The following is a 25,781-nucleotide window of genomic DNA, read 5'->3' on the forward strand; positions in this document are numbered from 1 at the left end:
AACAAGGGGAAAAAAACCTAACCACAAAAACAGTGCAGTAAACTGGAGTAAATTGAAAAATAGATGAACAGGAATGTTGCCTTGCTGTCTCCAAAATCACATCAACAAATTGCTCACCGGCTGTCAGGGTGGTGTTGTACTGAAGGCATAAGCACCTTAACTCAGGAGATATTTGTGGGCGTCTCCTCTCCGCTTCCGCTGGAACTCTCTCTCCAGGAGCAGCTGATGCAGCCCTGGAGGTTGATGGCCCCCTCTCCTGCACTCTCCTTCCGTCACTTAAGTTGGTTTTTATGGTACTTTTTCAAGTGGGGCAACATACTTGTTGTAGCACATGAATATTGTTCTGCTGTCCCACTTCATAGTGTGTTATTACACACGGTGCACTTGACAAACTGTGCCACTGTTTTAGATAAATATCGCACGCTATGCTCTGCTTCTTAGCTGGCGGTGCCTCACCAGGATAGTCTTGTGGTGCTGCTGGTAACTCCTCCTCCGCACCTTTTCCTGACACCATTTTATTTTAGCAAAAATGCCCAGAAAATACTGACACCATAGTTCTGCACTCAAAGTACAGTTGTCCTCCAAGAATTAACCAAATAGCAATTGGAACCTTCAAGAAGGCAGGCATGGATGGGAACTTCATTTGAAGATGAAGGAAAACGGTCTTCTCCAATGAAATCTCTTTCTCACATAGTCACAAGATCTTCGTGAATATCGAAGTCATCGCAATTACGGTGTCATCGTGAAAACAGGGGATACATTTTAAAAGTGTTTTACATTCCAAATGAATACAGAACTAGGGGGCAGATTTATGAAGGTCTTGTGCCGCCGGTGCGTCACTTTATTTGACGCAACGGCGGCGCAAACATTTACGTGACGCATCTATGAGATGCGTCACGTTGTAAAGCCCTGCGCCATAAGGAGGCGTTCCTGCGCAGGGGGGGGGGCGTTCCTGCGCAGGAACGCCTCCTAAAAGTGGCTGAGTGAAATCTATGAGATTTCACTCAGTCACTTTCAGGACAATGCTGCGTCAAAACCCTGCGCCTGCTTGAAGCAGGCGTAGGTCTTGACGCAGCATTGTAAAGATGGGGCACCCCCGAGCCTTGCTGGAGCTGCGTCGCGCTTGCGACGCAACTCCAGCAATGCGCCACCTTTACGGCACAGATGCGTCACGCATCTGTGCCGTTTTTGCCCCATGGTGCGCCGCATTATAAATGCGGCGCACCATGGGTGGCGGAGCAGTGGCGTACTGTGGCGCATGTTAACTGGCGCATCCCTGGGGATGCGCCAGTCATCATACATCTGCCCCAAAAAGTTTAAACACTATATTGGTAAACAGCTATTGGCATACATTATTTCCAATATGTGTATATAAGTTTACAGTTTTTGAAGACCGGAACATACTTATCACAATAATCTGCTACAAATTTGTGACAATTAATTAAAAAAACTGAGGGGCATATTAGCAACAAATAGCGATATTTATCGCTAAATGAGCTTAGCACATTTTTTGTTATCGCCGCGCATCGCCGGATATTATCGCTGAGATAATGTGCCATTAGCAACGTTTATCTCAAAAGCGATATAATATCCGGTGATAGCAGCTCAATGCGTGAATATCGCTGGAAATCCAGCGATATTCAGGCATTAACGCTAATAGGGTCTTAACCTTAATATCCACCTCCCATTGGATATACAGGTTAAGAAGTGGTCTGAGCAGGCATTAGGTTTTATCGATATTCGCGTTTAGCGCAAATTTTTTTATCGCTGCGCCTGCCTTGCTAATAGTCGATAGCTGTGTTAGCGACTGCTTTCAGTCTCTAACAGGTTAGGTACGCCCACTTTGCATGTCATTAGCGATAAATATCGCTGACATGCAAAGCAGGCCCCAAACCGGTCGCTATCGCCTAAAAGCTGTCGCTAACTGTTGTTAGCGACAGCTTGCTAATAGGGCGATAACATTATCGCCGCTTTAGCAGGAAAAAGTCCAGCTAAAGCGGCGATAATGCCCTTGCTAATATGCCCCTGAGTTATTGATCCACTGAAACAAATTAGAAGAACTGCCACAGAGAAATTCAACAATGGGTGATCTATCGTGCAGGCGTGGTATATAATATGCAGTAGACATTTGCACAATAATAAATAGCAACAAATTTCCCAGCACAAAATAACGCAAATGAGTACACATGTTCCCAAAAACCGGAGACTCTTCTTAAAAAATGAGTTTTCATTCTGGTCCTCATGTTCATTTTACAAAAATGCAACCTCAATGTGAAATATTTACAAATATAAATATAGCATGTGCCCCAGGTAATTCTCCACTTGAGAAACATAGGAACAAAACTGTCTTCTTAGGCTGGGAGAATAGAAATCAAAAACATTCCCTATAAAAATCTTTATTGAAAAAAGGTCAGAAATAATTAACAAAAGTGAATGTGTCAAAAGTATATTGGACACAAATCTGAACTTCAGTGAGTCTGATGAACGAGTTCTTTAATGACATCTCCTTCTATGAGCAGAGGGCAGGGCTCTGTCCTTTAAATACAATTAGGGCATAATTATGAGTTTGGCGGTCCACTGGACTGCCGAATCCGTGGTGGCGGTCCACGAACCAACAGACTGGCGGTCCGCCCGTCGTATTCCAGTTTGGCGGTTGTACTGCCACGGGACCTCTGTGTCTGCTGGGGATCCTGGATCCTGTCAGGCTGAGTAATATGCTGACAGTGCCGCTGCAGAACTGCTACGCGGTACAAAAGGGGGTGGTGATGGACGGAGCATCTGAACCAATCAAACACTCACACCCAGTCAACAGATCTGGGTTTAATCCATCACCGATCTTTAGCCCACTCTGCCACCCCAGTTCAGACATGGCCATAGGCAAATCAGTCTGACCCTGTGCCTCATGGGAACAGTCCAGCCCGAACTGCCAAGCCATGCCTTCCCTGGACCGGAAAAAACTTCCGAGGACCGGTTTCCGGCATTTCAGCCGTCTTCAGCCAGGCTTGCTTGAATCCAGTGGCAAAGTGCTAAGTTTTATATTACGAGTTGCCTCACCGCCAGCCTTTCCATGGTGGTGAGGCCACAAAAGGGCCCCAAACAGAGCCCATTGCCACTGCAGGGACAGGGGGTGGATGCAGGGGTGCACATGTTGTGTCCCCTGCAAATGTGCACCCCACATGCTGCATGCCACACCATGCAGGAATGTGCTGTGAGGGTGTCACAGCAGTGCCTGTCTGAGCACATATTTACGATCTGACCACACATGGTGTGGTCGCATAGTCTCATTTCCCTATGGGACCTTGTGCTGCCACCATAAACTGGCCATAGCACAAGCTCCCATAGAGAAATGGGACTTTGTACAAAACCTTGCACAGTGTGGCAGGCACCTCAAGGTGCCTGCCACACGGTGCAGGGATTAACAGTTGGACACCATAGGTGCCCCAGCAGCCCACAAACAGAGGTGGCAGGGTGACGGGGTCAAACTAGGTGCCCCCAATGTCACTTTCTGACTGGCTTACCATGTCGGACAACCCGACATGTAAAGCCTATCGGAAACTGACATCATAATCCCTACGGCGGAATCGAGTTAACGGCACTTTTGCGTATCCAAAGTCACGATAAATTCAATGCCCCTTTCTCAAGCTGGTGCTAACAGCCCACATCACCACTTTTCCAGCGATAGCATTGTCAAAAAAAATTGCCACGGATGACCCCGGCAACTATCACTAATGAGATGCAGAGTAGGTGTTCTCGAGCACAAAGCAGTGACAACACCACTTCCCAGCATTCTCAATGACCAGACAGATCAGCAATATGAAGACTAAACAGGCGATAAGGCATGTTAGCTGTAGAAAACTAACACCTGCTCTGACCTGGTTTAAAGTCGGATGACAACCGGCAGCAGCCAAGAGAGCACAGCCCATAGATACACCTGAAGACCAACAGATGCCATGGAGCCACTGATCATGCAGCACAATCCCCAAAAGGGCGACAACACCCGCCGCCACCACCCCCAGGACCTCTAACACCCTGGACACCCCTGCATCCCACACGGACCACCACAGAGGCAGGACAGACCATGACAGCGGACCTTCAGAAAATGCACCAACCTCATAGACCCAACACCCGAGAATGCCATTGCCCACCACAGGCTCAAAAGGGCAACCATCCTACGCATCCTGACAATGATTGCCCACAGGCTGACGGTACTAACACAGCAGACAACCAACATCCCTCCGCTGAGAAAGCTGCTGGCTGTGCTGCACCTGCTGACCTCTGGGACCTTCCAACCAACAACCGCCAGAGTCTGAGGTGTCAGCCCTATCAAACAACTGTCTCGGATGCCATCATCAGCTTGGTATCCCAGTACCCATACTCCCCCCACACTGCGTATGAACAGCTGGAGACCAAGCAAGGCGTCTAAGCCATAGCTGGCTTCCCTCACATGTCAGGGGCAATTGATTGCACACATGTCCTACTCGTGCCCCCAATTACCTCAACAGAAAGCACACCCATTCCATCAATGTGCAGGCAACAGTGGACCACCTGGGAATCACCACCAATGTCGCTGCCAACTAACCAGGCAGGGTGCATGATTCCTACTTCTTTCGACAGTCCATCATCAACCAGCTCTAACAGGATGGCACCCATGGAAATACACTGCTTGTTGGCAAGTACCAAATAAACACACCACACCCCCCAACTCCACAATCAAGCAAATCCCAACTCTGGGAATGCACACGTCACATACTCACATTCAACATGCCACACAACATGCCCACCCACAGACACAACAGCATAACTTACTGCGGCAACCTGGGCTAGCCATGTACATCAGCCATTAACGGCATGGCACCTCAGCCACACAATGGCGGAATGTGGGGAGAGGTGGGAACTAGGCCTGGGTGGTAAATTCCGTTCCGCTCGCGGAATTTGGGTAAATTCTCGTTCTGCGGAGTAGGCGTAATTGCCCAAAATTCTGCATTCCGCGACCTCGCAAAATTGTTTGCTTGTTTGCGTTCTCAAATGCGTGTTCGCAAGATATTTCCCCCAGAGCACGCAAACAGCGATTGCGAACAGTAAGAAAGCATCTCAAACAAGCAATTCCGCATATTTACAGAGATTTTTTACCGTTTCGCTGAGATTTGCGTAACGCAATTACGCAAATTCTGCCCACCACTAGTGGGAACCAGGCATGTGTGACGGAGGCAAGTGACCTATGAATGACAATGTACACAATGCCAAGTGTGGCGGAGATGTGCTGGACTGACTGCAGTATGCATACCACAGACATATCCATGTCTACGTTCACTACTGGTGTAAGGAGTCTAGTGGACAGTGGACGCAACCATGTCACGCCAGCCAGTGGGGAAGATCCCGGATATGTAGCTTTTGACGTCCCCCCCTGGAAACATGTGCGGATTGGGTTGGCCCGGCGTACGCCAGGCGAGCATAGGGGTGTGAATTAAAAGCAGGCAACTCTGGGCGTGGTACTCTTCCGGAATGCCAAATTTGTCTGCCAGGGTGGGGCACAAGGCCGTTGCCGTCGCCATGAGTAGTGTTGCATGTGAACCTGTGTGCCTCCTGCAACCCAGGCCGCTGGTCCTGGACCCATCATGCGCGCCCCTGCGCAGCCAGGTCTCACTGCCCTCCTGCCAACACCGGTGTGTGTCAAGGAGGGCCCACCAAGCCTGAGGCCCGCAAGCTTAACAGCCTCCTCAGACCATCAAGGCCTCCGCAACACAGGCCCGCAGTACTCCTTTATCGTTGACATACTCCACCGGCCTACACAGCTGCTCGGTGGGTCACACATTTGGAACTGAGTCCTAATTACACAATGGCAGAGTACACACTTTATAATAGATTATATGTCACTGTGCTCCCTTCAATGTGGTGCCAGCAACTCTGTGCATAGCATCCGCATGACACCTGTCTGTGGTCCTTTTCTGACTACTGCCTTCGGCCTACACTGCGGTAGAGTAGGACACACATTGGGAACTGAGGGGCATATTATCAAGGGGGTTTGTCTCCGCTTTTTTGGCTTTAAAAGCCAAGAAAGCGGAGATAAAATTATCTCCCTATTACCTAGCTGTCGCTAACACCAGTTAGCGACAGCTAGTAGGAGATAGTGACCATCTTGGGCCCCACTTTGCATGTCAGTGATATTTATCACTAATGACATGCAAAGTGGGCGTGCCAAGATGTTAGCGACTGGAAACAGTCGCTAACATCGCTATCTCCTATTACCAACTCTTGGAGATATTCGCGCTAAGCGCCAATATCTCCAAAAGCTAACACCTGCCCCGGAGCAGTTCTTAGCCATGTTATCCAATGGGAGGTGGATAACATGGCTAAGAGCATTAGCTCGGTAATGCATGAATATCGCTGACTTTTCAGCGATATTCATGCATTGCGGCCGTTTTTTATCGCATTTGCGATAAACCTTGGTAATACCAAGGTTTATCTGCGGTAAAAATCGCCGCAGCTTAGCGGTAAAATTTTCTCTCTAACCAAGCAATAGCGATAATTATTGCTATTGCTTGGTAATATGCCCCTGAGTCTTGATTTATTTATGGTAGCCTTTATATCATTGCACTTTTTCTCATCGCATACTGCATACCCCTTCAGCTCCATTGCCACTAATTCTTTTCCCCGACAGCCATGGACACTTTCTGGTTGAACTTTGGTGTCGACTGTGTCTATAGCCTGGGGGTTGTCTTCATCATCATGTCAGTAATACTGATTCATTGGCAAAAACGAGGCTGTAGCAGTCCACTTCTCAATTTTCCGCTTCCGTAAGGCTTCTACCCTCTGCATCATGCCCTGGAGGACACTTTCCACTTTCACCCGCAACCCTCCGCCACATTCACCTCGGACATCGATGAGGACACGCTCAGCTCGTGTGGCCCATCTCACCGCACCGCAAGTCATCGTCCTGTGGCGGGTTGTCTGTGCCGGCTGCAGTGCATCCCAGGCCACTAACTCCGTAGAGCTGAAGTCAGGGACCTTGTCCGGTGATATTTTGGATGGCCTCTGAGACGATTGCCTTGGGGTCCTCAATGCCATGTGGCTGTGGCCCTGCGCTGTCCACTGCCTTCGGACTCAACTGTGGTCAACCAGGGCTCACACATCAAATTGAGTTCCGACCGGCCTGGACGTCACATCACCGCAGGAGGAACACATCACCACTGCCAGAATCAACTCCAAATGCCAACTGCCAGAGTCAAAACAGCGGTACTAGCAGACTAACGGAGGTGCCACACCTGTTCTGGATGCCATCAACTGCCTGATACCCTGCCCAGCACTCCAGGTGCCACTAACTCAGTGCACCACGACTCATGGACCATTTCTGAATGAGTTTTGTGCTGTGGAGAATTCACGCAGCAATGTCAGCTCAGGCAGTGTGGGAGACCTGGGACAATGATGAGGAAGAGGATGCATATGTAACATACCCCACTGCAGCTGCATCAGGAATAAACCAAAGTGGCACAATCCTAGACTTTTTTTTCACATTAGAACACTCATCTTCAGTGCCCCAACCTCAGTGCACTGCAACTCATGGACACTTCTGTTTGCAGATTGCGTACCTCTGTACTTGCTCCGCATACCACAATGATGCTCCGCAGTTGTCTCTGTGATGCTGGTGTTTTCTGTTTCCGTTTTGATGGTGTTCACTGTTCAAGTTGTTGCCAGCACCAACCACTCCATGTGGGCTGCCTTACACTCACCCCACACCCATCCAGCACAGGAGTCACTGTACATGTGACCCTGCCAATAAAGGGGCCGGGCGCACGTGCCCGTAGCCAGTTCCACAAACTAGCTGCATGTGTCGGTGTGGTCATGATGTCTGCACGAGGGCCCCGGGGCCTACAACATTACATTGTGCTGTGTACAGCGGACGCAACCATGTCACCGCTGACAGCGGGTAAGACCTTGAGCATGTAGCTTTGTCGTCACCCACTCAATACGTCGTACGAAGGTCCAGCTTGGGGGGGTGTATGATGATTCTGGGGCTCTGGGCATGGTTCATTGCAGGAAGTGTGCAGTGCCGCAGTGTGGGTCTCCTTTGTAGGGTGTAGGTGGTCCCTTATGGGATTTGAATACCCACATTTGTGAACTACTTCAGCTTCCGTGAGCTCTGACCCCACACACAGCTGCTCAGCTACCTCGTTTTGGCATTTTGACACCTGGCATTGAAATGCGATGTGTGCATAGGTGAAGCGTTGGAAGCCAGCCGTGGTGGAGGGTGCTTCCTGCTGTGTGGTCTGTGTAGCTTGGCTGCCCTGCTACTGGCGATGGGATGCCTAAGATGTCCATAGGCTATTGTAGGGCATCGGTATCAAAGGTGTGGTGGTCCTCTCCTGCATCACTGATGAGTAGTCTGGTCTGCTCTGCTGGAGGTGTTGTTTGTCCCTCTGCAATGTGAATGGGAGAAGCATGTTGACATTGTGTTGACATGTATGATGGCGCATTGTTCTGGTTTACATGCAGACTGTATGACTGTGTACATTGTGGCTGTTTGGGAGGTGCTGCATATTTGATGCGGGCTGGACTGTTTCCATGAGGCTCAGGGTCAAGACTGGTTTGCATATGGCAAGGTCTAAACAGGGGTGGCATGGTCAGAAAAAGAATAATGGATTTAACCCAGATCTCTTGACCGGGGGGGAATGTTTTGATTTGTTCTGCATTCCATCCATCAATTGTGTGTCTTTTGCATATTTGATGCGTGACAGCGGACATTTGGGCTACAAGACGTATGTGTGGTTGTACACATGCATTTCCATCTCACAGTTTTCTGATATGTTGGATGAGATTGGCCTGTTTCTGCGCATGAGCGGACGCAGTTGTGTCCTCTGTTCTTCAGTGTCAGTGGTGCAGTCTGTGCCACATTGTCGTCAAATGTGCTGTTATTGCTATGTGTGTGTGCTGCAGTGTGCCACGGGGATGATCCACGGTCATTGTGGGTGTGCAGTGTGCTACTCATCTTTGTGCATGGGTGACATTGTGCCCATCTCTCCCCATCCCCCTGGGCCCTGGTCGTTACGCACCCTGTTGATGTTGTGTCGGGTCCTATCGAGCTGTGTCCGGACTCCTGACTCCTTGTGACATCTCCACCCTGATGACTGTGGCCTCCATTTCCTCCACCTCTTCCTGTGGCGCTGGACTCCCACCTCCTGTTGCCGTTGCTGCCTTGCTGTTGGCAGCGGGTTTGTGCTTGGTTTGGCTTTTCACATCATGCCAGCGCCTCTTGTCCTCCTCCATAGGCCTCCTCGATACTGCGATTGCATTCACGTTTGTCATGTTGATGTTCAGTGGATGGTAGTGTTCTGTCACCTTCGTGGCGCTGATCTGGTTTTCCTGCGAACTGCACCCAGTCTTCCTCTTCCTCTTCTCCTTGCCCTTCCCCGACCCCGAGATTCCTTGCTAGTGGTCTGTTGGGCTTGTGGTGTTTGCGTTGGCCTCTGCACTGGATCTGGGTGCATCCATGTTGCTACGCAGTTTCTTTTATTTTTGGTGTGTTTTTCTTGTTGTACTTTTATAGTGCAAATTCCCGCATGACGCTTGGGAATTTCAGGCCTGTTGCTGGTTTTCGCTGATTTTTGTATTGCACTTGGCCTCATCGCTGCTTTTTTTACTTTCATGTTTTGCATTTTGCGGCATCTCATTGGTTTTAATGCGGTCATTTGACAAGTTATTGTGAGCCTTTTGCATGGTGCCACCGGGTTGAGAATGCCACGTTAACACGGTGTTGTTTTTCCGCGATAGACTGCGATGTGCAAAGTTGCATTAAGCTCATTTTGTGTTGATTATCACACGTTCTTGAGAATATCCTGCTAAATGTTTGTGATTGATGTTTTTGGCACAATATTTGGCATAATGATATTTATGATTTCTATATTGTGTCAGTGAACTGTTTTTTCACATTTCCCCGTGTATATAGGCAAAAAATTGAGGATAACATGTCAAACAGTAACCTGTAGTATGAGTTAAAAAACTAACAGCATTGTGTTTTGTACCTCCTGTGTGTGTGGATGAGTTCTACATAACAATTACTGAATCAGAGTACTTGACACAAAATGAGGAAAAATTGGATAAATTACTTTGATGACACATCTTAGCAGGCCATCTATGCAGGTCGGGTACAGAAGGAAGCAGAGGTTTCCCATTGACTGGTGGAACTGTTATTCAACCTGCTTAGAGGGAGGTGTAAAGTAAGGGTGGGTGGCAAACTCTGCTCTGTCGAGTTTGGAAAAAACTCTGCCAAAAACTCTGCCAACCGCCAGAAGAGGGGAGTTTCCCGGTGCGCTCTCGCCTCTAGTCCTGGACTCCGTACCATCAACAGCTTCAATGATGCTAGCTGCTGCCAAAAGCCACCTGGGTTGTCACTTCGTACAGTTGCTTAACCTCTTGCGGCCCACCTCTTCTCTTGCTCCTGAATACTGCAGTTCCCCATCCACCCCCTCCATGTGCTGCTGTGGTGGAGAAAACCACATGCGCCGTGCGCACTGGTCTCAGACCAATCTTCTGCATCTCCCTCCTTGGGAGCTCCTTCTTCTCAAGCCTTATTTGTCTGCACTGCTGCTAGGAGCCGATACGAGTATGGTGAGGTTGACGTGCAGCTGTCACCTGTCAAGGGTGCTAACCACTCAAACATGGGGCAGTACAGGGGTGCAACTATGCAATAGCTGTGAGTTGGCCACATAAGGTGACTGTTTGAGTGTTTTGCATTTTAGAATGGGTCTACAAGTTCCAGCAAGCCATATTTTAGGCAGGTAAACAGGATTGATTTAGAATTTTTCACTTTTATTTTTGGTCGAACAGGTAACTGGACAGTTTTTAAAAAAAAATAAACCTTGTCAACCATTGCTTGCTGGTGGTTTTGAAAATGGTGTGTACACCTGACAAGACTAACAGGATCGAGTGTGTAGAGGATGGTGATCGTAATGAAGATGAGTATTTGGGGCATGATGCAAAAGATGGCAGTTTTTTTGTGTAGAACATTAAGGACAGCACTCTGGTACTACATAATATCGAACATGTTCTGAATTAAAAAAAAGAGTGTGTGACATGATAATTGGAGGAGTGGAGATTCAGATTTACGCTGACTCTGGATCTTCCTATTCCATTGTCAGTATGTCAGTATGGAAGTCCAGAAATTGCGGAAAGATTGGGAACCAACTTAGAGGAGCCGTATATACACCCTGAAGGGTATTCAGGTAAAAGGATAGAAAGGATTGGATTCTGAGCTTTGGCTTTTAGATTTAATTAACGTGAGTGTGTTGCTAAACTTTATGTTTCAAAAAAGGTCCCTCTGTTTTGGGCTGGTTTGAACAAGGGAAACTTGATATTATCCTTAATCCTAACAGTCCTGATCCCGTTATGGTGATTGAGGATCACAATGGTAGGTATCATAGATGCAATGTTAAAAAATGTCCTAATGTTTTTATAGAGGAGATTGCCAAATTAATCAAATTTAAACATAAGATCATATTGAAAGAGAATGCATGTCCAAGAATTTATAAAGCTAGGAACATTCCTATGATGGTGCGTGAAGAAGTGGAAAAAGAACTTTAAAAGTTGGTGGAGGGGCATATCAATAAAAAAAAATGGAATCATCTGAATGGGTTCCCCCCATTGTAGTTGTTAGATGGTCTATTAGAAATATTAGACTTTGCATTGATTTGCGTCTCCTTAATAACAATATTTTAATTGGCCAATTGACGTTCCCATGTATGTTAGCTACGGTGGGGAAAGCAAAGTTTTTTTCTAACATTGAATTGTCTACCTCCCACCACCAGATTGTTTTACATGAAAGTTGCAAATGTTGTACTGCTTTTATCACACCTTTCAGCTGCTATCAATAGAAGAGGATGCCATTTGAGCACGTTCCTTCTCCTGCTGTATTCCAGCGCATCATGCATAACCTATTTGGGCACTGTAAAAATGCTGTCTGTTTCCAGCATGATGTTTTACTGTTCGGGAAAGACAAAAGTGGCCATGATTGTACTTTAGAAAAGGTTCTAAGAATTTTATGTAACAACAAGTTCAAATTTGCTGTTTTATAAGTTATTTGTTTGGGGCACGTTTTATGTGAGTAGGAGATAAAACCTAAACCAGATTTGCTTGAGGTCATAAACGCTGCTCCTTCTCCTGTTTTCAACAATAATGTAAGATAGATGTTTGGTCTAACTGAATGTTATTCATATATACAAAACTTTTCTTGTAGGACATACAATATAAAACAGTTACTTAAGAACAAGAACATGCTTATATGGGGTGTTAAATGTGAAAAAGAGTTCAATGACATGATAGTAGCTATTTTTGCGGCCTTTGTGTTGTGCTGATTTGATCCTCAACTAACCTGTATTGTCACTACAGATTCTACCTCTAACGGTGTAGGTGCTGTCTTGGCACAGAAACTAGAGAAGGGTGGAGAATCTATTGTAGTGTATGCATCTAGAGCACTGTCCCCTACGGAGGAAAAATATTCCACCATCGAAAGGGAGACTTTAGCCTGTGTTTGGGCATTGGAACATTATGGCCCTTTTGTATGGGGAAACAGTGCAAAATCAGAAGTGATTGTAAGCCTTTGGTACGCCCACTTACCACAGAAGGAATGATTTGCCAGAATGGCAACAAGACTTCAAGACTCTTATATACGGTTGTGTATGTATCAGAGAAATATAATGTCACAGCTGAATTTTTATCTGGGATGCCTTTGCCTATCAGAGGACATACATGGTGAGTGGTATAATTTTCAAATTGCTTTGATCAGGGTACCAAGACTATTGAAAGGAAGATATGGACCGAGGTGTTTTTGAAAGATAAAGGCCTATTGGAAGTGAAGAATTGTATTACCAAAGGTTGGCCTGCAAAAAGTTTGGTCGGCTCTGATTTACAGTGTTTTGGGGAAGTATGGAATGACCTGTTAATGATATTATATGGATAGGAGATAGAGCTGTACCTCCTGTTGGACTGAGAAACATTATAGTAATGCATGGCCATGCGGGGCATGGAGGCATTGTAAGGACCAAACAATCATTTAAAAAAACGTTCCTGGTGGCCAGGACATTTATATTGAACATACAGTCCGAAATTGTGTCATTTGTGCCGATTTGGATGCATCTTTATAAACATTACGGCCCAACATGGGTGAGCACGTCATTCCGAAAAACCCATGGGACACCTTTGTGATGGATATTATGAGACCCATTGATCCTAACGGCGACCCGTTGTAAAGGTTGTAGAGAGAGTGGACACAGATGTGTTATCCTTTCTTGATTTTATGTTCACTGAGGAAGGGTTGCCTGTGCGTATCATCACGGATAAGGGTGTGCAATCTAACAACGTGAATCAAATGTTATTTCCAGACGGTAGGCATCACACATTGCACCACTTCTCTTTATACTCCAAGTGGAAATTGAGTTATTGAGTTGTTTAACAGAGGGCTCAAAGGAGCTATAACAATTTGCAGGTGTAGCTAGTAATAAATGGGAAACTCAATCCCTCAAGATGGTTTGGATTGTATAGAAGTAACAACAGGTTGTTCCCCATTTGAAATTATGAGGGGTAGATTACCCAGAACCAAAATCAATCCTGCTTGGTTAGTTGAGTCCACTTCTACAAGCGTGGATTTGGAAATGGTAAAAGAAAGAATCAAGAAAACTGATGTAACCAATAAACACAATTTTGATCTGAAAAGGGGATCTAAAAGTAATCCTAGGGTCAGTATTGGGATGATGGTAAAAGTTAAAAAACCTTAGAGAGCGAAGAAAGGGGAAAGTCAGTACCTGGGTCCCTTTGAGGTTAAGGACATGTTGAAAAATGCGGTGAGAATTACTGATGGCAGAGTGTGGAATGTTAGCCAATTCTCAAAGGGGACAGAGGTGGGTATGAAGAGGAGGGTTCCAGATCCAATGGGGGTTTTGGTTGTGGAAAAAGAATCCCCAAAGAAGTGATTCCGCTTGTGCTAGTAGAGAATGTTGTGATGCAATAACCTGGAAGAAACAACAACTAATGCTTTGTGAAAGAGACGGGTTCGAAAAAGACCTGGGTGGTTGTCTGATTTTGTTGCTCACGTCAGGAGTACATTTTCAATTCCAAAAAGAGTACATTGTTTTTAGCTTACTATGTTGTTAGTCTTTTGTGTTGAATTTTTTGTTTTTATTAAAGGATGAAGATGTATTATGTGTTTACTTTTGTTTCATCCTCGCTCATCTCATGATCCTGGTATTCCATCCTGAAACTGATAGGTTCGTACCATGACAGTGTTGTGGCAGTTTACGGGAGCTACCGGAGCAGGAAGACATGTAACTGGTGGTGCCTCTTTTCTCTGGAATAAAGTACAGGTTAAGCAATCCTTGTCGCGTTTTACTTAACTCAACTGTTCTTCTAACTAATTGTTAACTTTACAAAGCGTTTGCTTTGTTTTTGGCTTTGAAGAACAGCGCGGTGATGAGAGCAACAGAGACTGTCATTACTTCAATTTATCTTTGTGAAACTGCGCAGTGACACGCTCACCTTTTGACATTTCTTGAATATATTTATGAGCTGCGGGGTGTATCTTAACCGGACACCTTTGGACATTGATTTAGTCTACCTTCATTAATTCTACTCCCTGTAAGAGTGTTTAACATTTTTACAATTATGTTTTGCATAATTCTACGGTTGGTGTAGGAACCTGATGTTATGGACACATTTGATATTCTTTATTTGGTGCAGAATTGTTTAAATAGGTAATGTTTCTGCATTCTATTCAGACATCACAAGGTATTATATATTGTTTGTCCAACTGAATACCAGGGAACATCAGTATTCAGTCACCTATTTCTTTAAGGGTATCTTTATGTGCCTAGAACTTCTTCGAACCCCCTGATGAGGAAGGAGAGATACATCATCTTATCAATTAAACCATCTTTAGCAGTATTTTCCTCATAATCCTTGGGTTCAGTATTCTGAACATCAATAGAAAAAACTTGGGATCCACTTCCACAACTTTAGACACCTTCCACCAGTTACGACTAGTCAAACGTACTGCACTTCTACAAATCTTATCGATTTTCACAAGTTAAGAATATTTGGATTTTCCTTTCTTTACAAAAGACAACCTATTAATACTGACGACTTCTCCCACATTAAAATGTTTTACAGACACACACTTCTTTTTGTCATAAAAAACCTTTTGCTTCACTTGATCATTTTTAACATTGTTTTTCGCAATTGCATCCAAATCAGCCCATGGTTAACTCTGTTGGAGCCATTTAGACATCCCAGCTGGTTTAAACTCAGTTGAGGGCTTCCTATCCCTCAGCAGTTCCAAAGGAGAAATGCTGGTTGTAGAGTGGGGTGTTGTTCTGTAAAACCAAAACATGGTCCTCACAGCTACTGGTACTACAAGTTTATGCCACAGAGCCAAACGTATACACTCCCCTATCACTCTGTCGAGGTGCTTCATCAGACCATTGGTTTGCAGGTGACAGAGTGAACTCTTTAAATGGTTAATGCCTCTTTCCTGAAGAAAATTCACCTCTTCAATTGATACAAATTGGACCCCGTTATCAGAGACTATCACTTCAGGAAACCCCTCCCTCATCTTTAATAACATCCAAGATTGCTTTGGAATCTGTTTCCCCAACAAACTTTATCTCTGTCCATTTAGGATAGTAGTCGACCAGGACTAAAGCAGACGGAGAATGATGTGGCAGGTAATAACATGGATTCATTAGGTCAATGCTCAGTGCAACCCATGGCCTTGAAGGCAAAGCAATAGGAGTCAAAACCTTGTCACCCCTGGAAGAAATCTCACATTCATAAACCATATAATCAATGTCCCTGTCCATCTGTGGCCATCGGAAGTCTACACATACTGTGCGTTTGGTAAGAGTGGCCCCAAGATGCCCTTCATGTGCCTTTTATAGCAATATGTTGCTTATCTTCACAGAATGAACTCATGTGTCTGACCTCATTATTAAACCATCTTCCAACGATAACTCATCAGATACTTTTACATAAGGTTGAATTGCACTCTCAAATTTTTTTCCCTAGGCCAACCTTCAATAATGTATTTAACGACACTGTTGAATATTAGATTACGGAGTGAACATTACTAGCGCCATCTTGTCCCGTTTAGGCCTTTTGCGAGCGCGTAAACGGCAGCCATTTTAAGACTATGGCCACTCTTGTAACATTGCCGATCGCCTGCACGTCTCCCCGACCTTGCGATCATCCCCTGCGCGCTGGCAACCCCCAAGCACATGATGGAGCCATAAAACAGCCTCAGCGCGACCCAGCCCCGGAGCCACATCCCGTGCGGAACCCACATACCCTTTCATCTCTTTCACGCAAACGGGCCCTTTTGATAACCCCCTTCTACCGTGCCCGATTGTCCGAGCTGATCCCAGGCCATCACCTAGCCCTGTGGGTGCAGTTTATTGCCCCCCACAGTAGAAACTCGCCTCTCTTCAAAGGGGCTGAGATTAATCAATGTCTTCACCGACCGATCACACATATTTCTGTTCCCAGCGGAATGTCCAGCTGCGCGATAGCCATCACATGCTGAGATTGGGGTGGGGACTTCTACTGTAGATATGTGTGGGAACGGGCCTGGAGCGGGGATTCCGAGGATGTCTTTCCAAACATCAAAGCATTGCCAAGAATGTGTTGTATGTAATAAAGCAATAAACCTGTGTATAAGAGGCCAGGCCTCAGAAATGCGGTTAGAGCACCTCGAGACAATACCCCATTTGTCCGATCTGACGTGATCTGCTCCGGAGAGAATTAAGCCCTGTTTCCTGCTTTCCAATTCCCAGCGCCTGCCTCTTTATTTGATAATCGTCGAGTGGTTTAGAGGCGACTAACGCCAAAGCAGTGTTGGAAAAGGTTATCCAAAGTAACTGCTTTTCCACAACACACTTTAAAACAATGTCCTCTTCAGTCGCACTCTTCCACTGCTCTTCTGAAAAAGAACATGCACTTTCAATTTCAAATGCTGCCACTATACAGTAATCCAGGTCTTCATCATCAGGAGAACTCAAATCACCACTTTGACTCTCTGTCTCCTCTACATTTATATGCAAACGTGACAGGTAGTTTGCTTTGATATTCTTTCCACCAGAAATGTGCTCAATATTAAACTGAAACTGCAGCAATTTGGTGGACAGCCTGGCTGTACGGGGAGTATTATTCCTATTAGACGTTCCTCCTAATATATTAAACTAAGGGGCTCATGGTCTGTCTGTAGTGCAAATATTCTGATCCCACAAATAACATCCTTTTTCAGTTGCCCACCAGCAGACCAAAAGTTATTCCATATACATTTACCCAGGATCAAATTTTGTGAATAAAGATTATGATTGACCCAATTTGGAGAATAAAATATCTCAGAGAAAAAATGCTTTCACCTAATTAGTATCATCTATGTGATTTTAGAGTTATACACATTATTGTCTCTTCCTAGATTATCTGTTGTTTTGGGAAGTGAGGAAGAAAGTCCCTTGTCCTATTTTTAGGAAATACCAAGCTACAAAACTATCAGAAGCACTTTATAAAAAATGAAATATTTAGATTTGATTGTGAGTAATACGGTAACTCCAAAATGATCTTTTATTGTTTAATATTTGAGTTTGTATCAATAACATGACGCTGGAATCTGGGGAGCAGGGTTCGATCCCCGGCGCCGATGGCAGGTTAGCCCAGCACCATGTGACTCTGGGCAATAGCTCGCTTAATCTTCCCGACGGCCCCCAGCGCCTAGAGACCCTTACGGGTGATTGTGCGCTTTACAAATGTGGATTATTATTATTTATCAACAAAACAAATATAGGAGTTTGTAAAAGTGCTTTTTGAATTTAACTTGTATTAGGTGTTTTTAAGAAAAAAGTATACAATCTATTAAGTTAAAGTGAACTTGGGTTGCACTCTGCAGCTTATTATAATATTTATATCCATGGAGATTTGACATTAAATAAGATGTTTTCATACCTTCTTATAAAAAATGTTGTTTTCTATTTCTAAAGGATTATGTCTTGGGAATAAATACATTTAGATTGTTTGAAAATCTAAAACGTACTTTTGGGAGCAGACAGTAGAAGTGCTGCAGTATAACTTGATAAGTTTTTCCATCCATGGCAAAGTAGTAATTTCGCAACAGCATCGCGTGGCTGAATTTGTCTTCAAAGTTAATGAACATCTCCTGTAATCAAAAACATTATTGCAAAATTGTCATTATTAATGGGTCACTTGCAGAATTAACATCAAATTAAACTAAAGCATTGAAATGATATCCCTCTGCTGATGGCAGGACTAGGTGCTCTTTAACTCTGTCCACTTCCAAAGAACATTTTGCCTTCAGGACATTGTTCAAAGTTTGCGTGCCTCATGACGGTACCCTCTGACCAGGAAGTTTGGATGTGTAAACAAATTGTTACATCACATGACATAAGTGTGCTCTCGGCAGTGCCTCATGTGGGAATCTTCTAACTATATGCATAATTCTGTGGAAATGCATATTTTCCACAGTCTCCCCCTTATGTTACTCAGGATCAATGGTGTGTTGACCTCTGCAGTCAGTGGTGGTGAGACTGCTGCCCAGGCCCAAGCACATTTGCTATTTTTAAAATGTTGGGTATTTTTATTTCCAAATTGCCTTTGGTGTCCCTTTAGTATGACACCTTCTTGTTTGCAGGTGCATCTATATCCCTGACCCCTACCGCCCATATCACAGGCCAGGTCTTTCAAGGAGGGATGGGGTGTATATTCCTCGCTGCTTCTAAAATTCAATATGATTTAGCTGCATATTTTCCTTGCAGCTTCGCCTGCAGGGCCTATCTCCTGCTACATAAAATATTATGTGAAATTAAATTTCCAACTTTTAATTAGAATTTATGAACAAAGGTAATTTCTCAGTGTGTAGGTAACCTGGGCTAGAAAGACCAGGACCAATTTTAAAATCTGATTATTTAATACTTTTTTCAAAGAAGCTCCTTTTCCCATTGAAAAGGGGGACCCAGCAGCCCTAAAGGAGACCCACTAACAGGGGGGCACAAGAGGTGTTGTAGGTAGCAGGAGAATTCCTTTAAAGCTCACGGGGGCGGAACAGGGAGGGTCAGTGGTAGAGGTGGTCTGCAGCAGAGAGCTCTTCCCATTTGGAACAAGTCTCCATTTTGGGTTTCTAGACCATGAAACCTTGTGATTGTTTTGATAGCCAGGATGGATCTAGTGAAATTTCAGGGGATTAGGCAGGTCTCCACCAGCAATGATTGCACGGTCACCCTTTAAAGTCCCGTGCTGCATCTACGCCAGAGTGAGGCCTGCTAGGCTCCGTAGAGGAGGAGGACATCCATAACCGCTGCTTTCAACAGTTCCTCCTTGGTTCAGCTGAGCCCCTGCGCTGCTCTTCCTGATACATAACAGAGATTGGAACTCATTTTTGGTGCAGACGAGGGAGAGTGGGTGTAGGAAGCCACTCACACACTTTCAATTAGCCACTGAATTGAAATCTTCAACAAAGCAGAACTCTGGACAGTCACAGGGAAGTCTTTCTGCTTGTAGTTTTACTTAATGTTAAAACCAATGTATTTAAAGTTCCCAGGTGATGTATACTACTCCATGGCAAAATCATGACAGTGACCAAGTACCCATCTTAGCGGCTTCCCGTTAACATCACTGCGATGCTGTGGGACATTCTCCAGGTCTTTCATTCTTTTCCAAGCTATTCATATTTCCTTTTTCTGCTTTGCTAAGAATTCACATTTTTGTGTTCTACAGATAATAAATATTTTGCTTACAGTGTTTGTGGGTCAATCAACCATAAACTGTCTACCTAGAGTGTGGTATGAAATTCAGCTCAGTGCCACCCTACTAACACTGGTAAGCACATTACCATGTCTGGTGAAGCCCTCACAGAGGTAGACCGCAGTGGACAGCGGGCAGTGTGAGAGGTGGTAATGGGGCTCTCCCTTTAATGGAAATTGGGGCAAGGTGGAGCCATGAGTGATGCCAACAATCATGACAATCATGATACCAATAAGAAGGACTCTTTATGTACCACACTAGTGTCTTCAACTTACAAACTTGTTAACAAATCCGTGACTTGAGGATTGGAGGGGGGCTCTGCGGCTCGACATGTCGGCGAGGCGCGGGTCCAGCCTCAGGTTGTCCATCATCACAGACAGAAGGAAATCTTCTCAAGAGAGGTTTGGGAAGTGAGAAATGTGACATGTCCTAATAACATTGCGTGCCAGGCCCTGCGAGCCAACAATCTTTCCACTGTTGACTTTGGGGCTCACATGCGCATGGGTATTCCCTTCTTTTGACACCCAGAAGTTATGGTATTATATGTATTAAAATATAATGACTGTTTTGCTAAGTGTGTATTTTACCCGCCATACTCTGAACATGTCAAGAGAATACTGGACATCCATAAGACAGACTCAGGGTGGATGTTTTTACCTTACACATCTGACAAGCTCTAAAAAAAGCTGGAGAACAAATCTATCTAAAACGTTTGCTGTTCCGCGCTCGTGCTAGTGAGGTGGTTACCCAGAAGGCATTGCTTACGTCTACTCCGTCCATCTTGCTCTTCTGACCGTCCACCTCTCGTAGGGTGATGGATGGCGGGCTGGAGCCTTCAGGTCCACAGGCGGTGACCAGGATACAACTGCTGGACTCAGCGATCATTCCAGAGCGTTTCCCAACAGTCAGCGCCGTCTGAAGGTTGTCACCTGAGGAACATACACATCCGTCATCTATTAAATACCACATGTTGACACCACAACATCAACAGCAAACACCAAAATGGCGTGCTTGGGAACGTAGCCGCACAGATTTAATTTCAAATTCAACATAGCACGTCCATTCATGTCTAAACAGGACTAGCGACCATGCACTCTGGACGTCGAACAAGGACTGTCTAACAAGGGGACAGTCTAACAAGGGGACGGTCTAACAAGGGGACTGTCTAACAAGGGGACGGTCTAACAAGGGGACGGTCTAACAAGGGGTCGGTCTAACAAGGGGACGGTCTAACTAGGGGACGGTCTAACTAGGGGATGGTCTAACAAGGGGACGGTCTAACAAGGGGACGGTCTAACAAGGGGAGAGTCTAACAAGGGGACAGTCTAACAAGGGGACGGTCTAACAAGGGGACGGTCTAACAAGGGGTCGGTCTAACAAGGGGACGGTCTAACTAGGGGACGGTCTAACTAGGGGACGGTCCAACAAGGGGACGGTCTAACAATGGGACGGTCTAACAAGGGGAGAGTCTAACAAGGGGACAGTCTAACAAGGGGACGGTCTAACAAGGGGACGGTCTAACAAAGGGACGGTCTAACAAGGGGACGGTCTAACAAGGGGACAGTCTAATTACGTAGCAGGGGTGGTCGAAGGCACATGAAACTACAAAGGGTGAATGCAAATGTAAATCCATCAATAGGACTGTGTTTAAAGAGCTATGAAATGAAATAGAAGGTGAAAGAAAAAGAGAGCATACAAATATCAGAAAAGTAGTAATATATATCAAGACACATCTGGAAACCCAAAAGTGTCAATTTGGAGACAAGGTAGGTATTCAGTCTCACCCACAACTGGGTGCTTAGGATCATCCGATACATTGCAAAGTAGATAAGACCAATTGGGTCCTCAAACATCCTGAGGTCTAGATGTAGGTGGGTGCAGCAAGATAAACCCCTCCATTTGTATCAGGACACGATTCCACACGCCCAGCTGTGCACAGTTGTTACTGTTGATGCTGTATTACTAGTTGCACCAACGCGACCTTGGGTGCTCGATCCACCATAATGCGGGCGCTTGTGATCCTGACTTCCAACATCTACAAGAGCATTTGAAAGACGATCCATGACAGTATCTTGTTCTCCGCCATTGTTTGATTCATTTTAAAATAATTACTGCACAAATAAGAATCCACTCCACCGCTAGTGGCTATTTTCGGATCAATTTTACCTTCATGAATTTTGACGAGGTAGAGATTTCGCCTCAACGGCTTTCTCTCTCTGTATAGGAGGATTACAGCAATTTGCACTGGTTCTCCAGGAATTGTCTCAAGTGTGGTTATGCGCATGCGCCTGAGTCAGAATAGGATTCTTTTTTGCCCGCAACACACGTTAGGAAACACAGGTGGAATAAATGATTACAGATCCTGGCATGTGGAACTTTTTTATCACACCTGATGAACCTAATATTGTGATTACTTCTGTGGAATAAATGAGTTGCCTGAATGAATGGCTCTTTACATCATGTGTCATTTTGTTTTCCAGAATGAATCGTTGATATTAGACCCGTAAGTTTCGCGGTTCAGTAAGCGCTATATCGGTGCACCCTGGGGTGTGTACTCCTTTCCTTTTCAACGGGCCTGAAGACAGCCTAGCTGCAAAGCACGAAAAGGGTGAAACAAGTAGACCTTGCCACTATGACACCACAGATGTCCGTGACCAATAATGCCATAGAAGACATCCACCAACATTTTAAAGAGTCAAGGAGGCAATCTTAAAAATCACTATCACCAGTCACTCACCTTACACCATATAAAATCCCGCTCTGCTGTAATTCAGGCATCAACGCACCCCCGGGAGGCACTCGGCCGCTCAGGTGGGAACCCGATGATGAAGCATGCCACCAATTAGGTTGGTGGGTGAGGGTTTTTCCTAAAAAAGGAATCGCTTCCTCTTTTCACCACATTTAGGAGTAATCCTACACAGGAATTCCTCCTACTTTGTTGTGTGTGTATATCTCTAGAGGACCAGGAGTATACCCTTCCCTCTTTGTGTTGTGTAGAAAGATAGCCAGGTATTTAACGAAGTCTGCAACGCAACTGAAAGGGTGTTTTAGGGTAACTTGTGTTGTACTCTCAGTTATCAGGAAAAGGTTTGATTTAGACCAATAAATGGAAATACCAGAACATGTCCCAATCTGACAATCTCACATATCAGTGGGGCGAGCCTGACCTCTGGGCCCCTCACGAACAGCAATATATCATCTGCACGCACGGACAGCAAGAAGTGTCCATGAAGAAAGCTGAGGCCGCCATGCAGGGGCTTTACTTGGAGCAGCCTAAACTAAGGATCCTTGGTCGATATAAATAATAAAGGAGAGAGGGGGCATCCCTGCTCACGCTAATGTCTGATGTGAGGCCATTGTCAGAAATACAGGTCATCAGACGTGCATATAAGGGTGAGACGATTGTTGGGTATATCATAATCGTTGGAGGGTCTCAAGCAATAATGTCCATTACAGGAATTCAAACCCTTTTCGGTCTCAAGCAGTGTAACTGTTGCTCTAACCTCAGGGTTTATTTGATTGGTCACCGCAATAGCCATGCAGAGATTGGGTGTTGTGGATGAATGGGCGGCAAATTACGACTGTACAGGAGCAACTATGCGCTCCAGCAGGAGGGAGAGCTCGGGGGAAAATATTTGAGCAAGAATCTTGTTATCACGACTTGGTAATGAGAGGGGTTGATAAGAGGCACATGTAGAGGGTATAGGGAGGAGAAAGGCGATGGCTTTCTGCATCAAGGGAGTAATTCCCTGTTTTGAAGCGCCTCTGCATATTCCTCAAAAAGGTGGGGAGCAAAAATATGTTTGTACGTTTATTAAAAATCTGTAGTGAGCCCATCTGTGCCCGGGGATTTATCTCCTGCACGTGAATCAATGGCGGCAATAACCTCCTCTGAGGAGATGTTGACTCGGAAACTGTTGATGGCAGCCCTCAAGCCACACCAGCACCACTTTGTTTATGTATTTAGTCATATCTTCCAGGGGCCCAGCACCCCAGGAGTGTAAAGAAAGGAGTAATAATGTACAAATTCTACTGAGTGTGGTATTTGCAGTGGGTACCAGAAAAGTCCCATTGTGCCTGCAGCACTAAATGTAGGGTAGTCTCCATATCATGGCATCTATGCAAGAGGTGTGCAGTGTGGAGAATACATCTAGTAAAAGCTGAGGGTCATCAATATTTGGTGTGTGTTGACCAGTACTAATTTGACTTTTTCTAGGGTGCCACTAGAATAACAAATCTGCAAACGCTGTCGCCAATGATCTGATTAAGTTTAAAGGTTATGTCGGGACGTACGAAAATACACACTCCTCTGGGAATAGGTAGTATATGAAGAGAAGCAGCGGTGAGGGATCACTTTGGGTCAAAGGAAGATGGGCCTTTGGGTGCCAGGTGAGTCTCTTGAAAGAAGCCCGCATTGATCTTGTGGTGGGCCAGGTATGTCAATATGTGGCTGGCGGTAAACACACATTACAACGCATTTTTTACAACGCACTACCATTACAACGGGACTTTTACAACGCAAATACTATTACAACGCATGTATTTACAACGCAGTTTTTTACAACGCAGGTACTGTTACAACGCATACCATTACAACGTAAGTATAAGTAAGTATATAATTATATTTAAAATGTTATATGTTAGTTTTTTTTTAAAGGGGTATTTTTAGGGTTCAGGGTCAGTTTTGGGATTTTGGGTAAAAGGGTATTTTTAGGGTTCAGGGTCAGTTTTGTGTTTTTGGGTAAAGGGGTATTTTTAGGGTTTAGGGTCAGTTTTCAGTTTTTGGGTAAATGGGTATTTTTAGGGTTTAGGGTCAGTTTTCAGTTTTTGGGTAAAGGGGTATTTTTAGGGTTTAGGGTCAGTTTTCAGTTTTTGGGTAAAGGGGTATTTTTAGGGTTTAGGGTCAGTTTTCAGTTTTTGGGTAAAGGGGTATTTTTAGGGTTTAGGGTCAGTTTTCAGTTTTTGGGTAAAGGGGTATTTTTAGGGTTTAGGGTCAGTTTTCAGTTTTTGGGTAAAGGGGTATTTTTAGGGTTCAGGGTCAGTTTTCAGTTTTTGGGTAAAGGGGTATTTTTAGGGTTTAGGGTCAGTTTTCAGTTTTTGGGTAAAGGGGTATTTTTAGGGTTCAGGGTCAGTTTTCAGTTTTTGGGTAAAGGGGTATTTTTAGGGTTCAGGGTCAGTTTTCAGTTTTTGGGTAAAGGGGTATTTTTAGGGTTTAGGGTCAGTTTTCAGTTTTTGGGTAAAGGGGTATTTTTAGGGTATAGGGTCAGTTTTCAGTTTTTGGGTAAAGGGGTATTTTTAGGGTTTAGGGTCAGTTTTGGGAATTTTAGATAAAGGGGTACAAGAAAAAATAAAATAAAATTAAATATAAATTAAATTAATAAAATTAAATTAATTTAAATTAAATTAAATTAAATACAATTACATTAAATATAAATAATTTTAAATAATATACAATTAAAATAATTATATATACTTACCAATACTTACGTTGTAATGGTATGCGTTGTAAAGGTACCTGCGTTGTAAAAAACTGCGTTGTAAATACATGCGTTGTAATAGTATTTGCGTTGTAAAAGTCCCGTTGTAATGGTAGGCGTTGTAAAAGTATGCGTTTTAACATCATATATCCGTGGCTGGCTTGGTGATGGTCGTTAGGATCTCTGATATTCCAAGTGAGCCATTTAAGAGTGTGCCACCGACAAGTCACTAATGAAAGAGGAACAGAAAATAAACAAAGTAGTGTGTGACATCCAGATGGCAAAGAATCATGCATTAATAAGCATAGAGCATACATGACAGTGAATCAACTGACATGACAAGACCTTAACACAGCCACACTGAGAACCTCAACATGCAGTGCTACTTTGCTGAAAACAAGAACCCAAGAGCAAAACAAAAGCCAACAAAGGGTGAGAAATCACTTCTAGGCAGGTCTAAGTGAAAGAACATACTAGCAGTTTGTTTTAATTAGCAGGAGGGAAGTGCTGCTA

At 44.7% G+C, this 25,781-nt stretch overlaps 1 protein-coding gene across 1 annotated transcript in view; it reads right to left on the reverse strand.

Annotated features, from left to right (window-relative positions):
- LOC144770986 (putative cation-transporting ATPase 13A4) overlaps positions 1 to 25,781 on the reverse strand; it is a 722,230-nt gene that overhangs the window by 160,201 nt on the left and 536,248 nt on the right. Inside the window, exons 19-20 of the mRNA XM_078655855.1 lie at positions 20,557 to 20,720; positions 18,068 to 18,190 (exon numbers count right to left, since the gene is read on the reverse strand). Of these exons, the coding sequence (XP_078511981.1) occupies positions 18,068 to 18,190; positions 20,557 to 20,720 (287 nt within the window). The remainder of the gene's footprint in view (positions 1 to 18,067; positions 18,191 to 20,556; positions 20,721 to 25,781) is intronic.

This window comes from Lissotriton helveticus, chromosome 7 (genome assembly GCF_964261635.1).
Source record: "Lissotriton helveticus chromosome 7, aLisHel1.1, whole genome shotgun sequence".
NCBI classification, from domain to species: domain Eukaryota; kingdom Metazoa; phylum Chordata; class Amphibia; order Caudata; family Salamandridae; genus Lissotriton; species Lissotriton helveticus.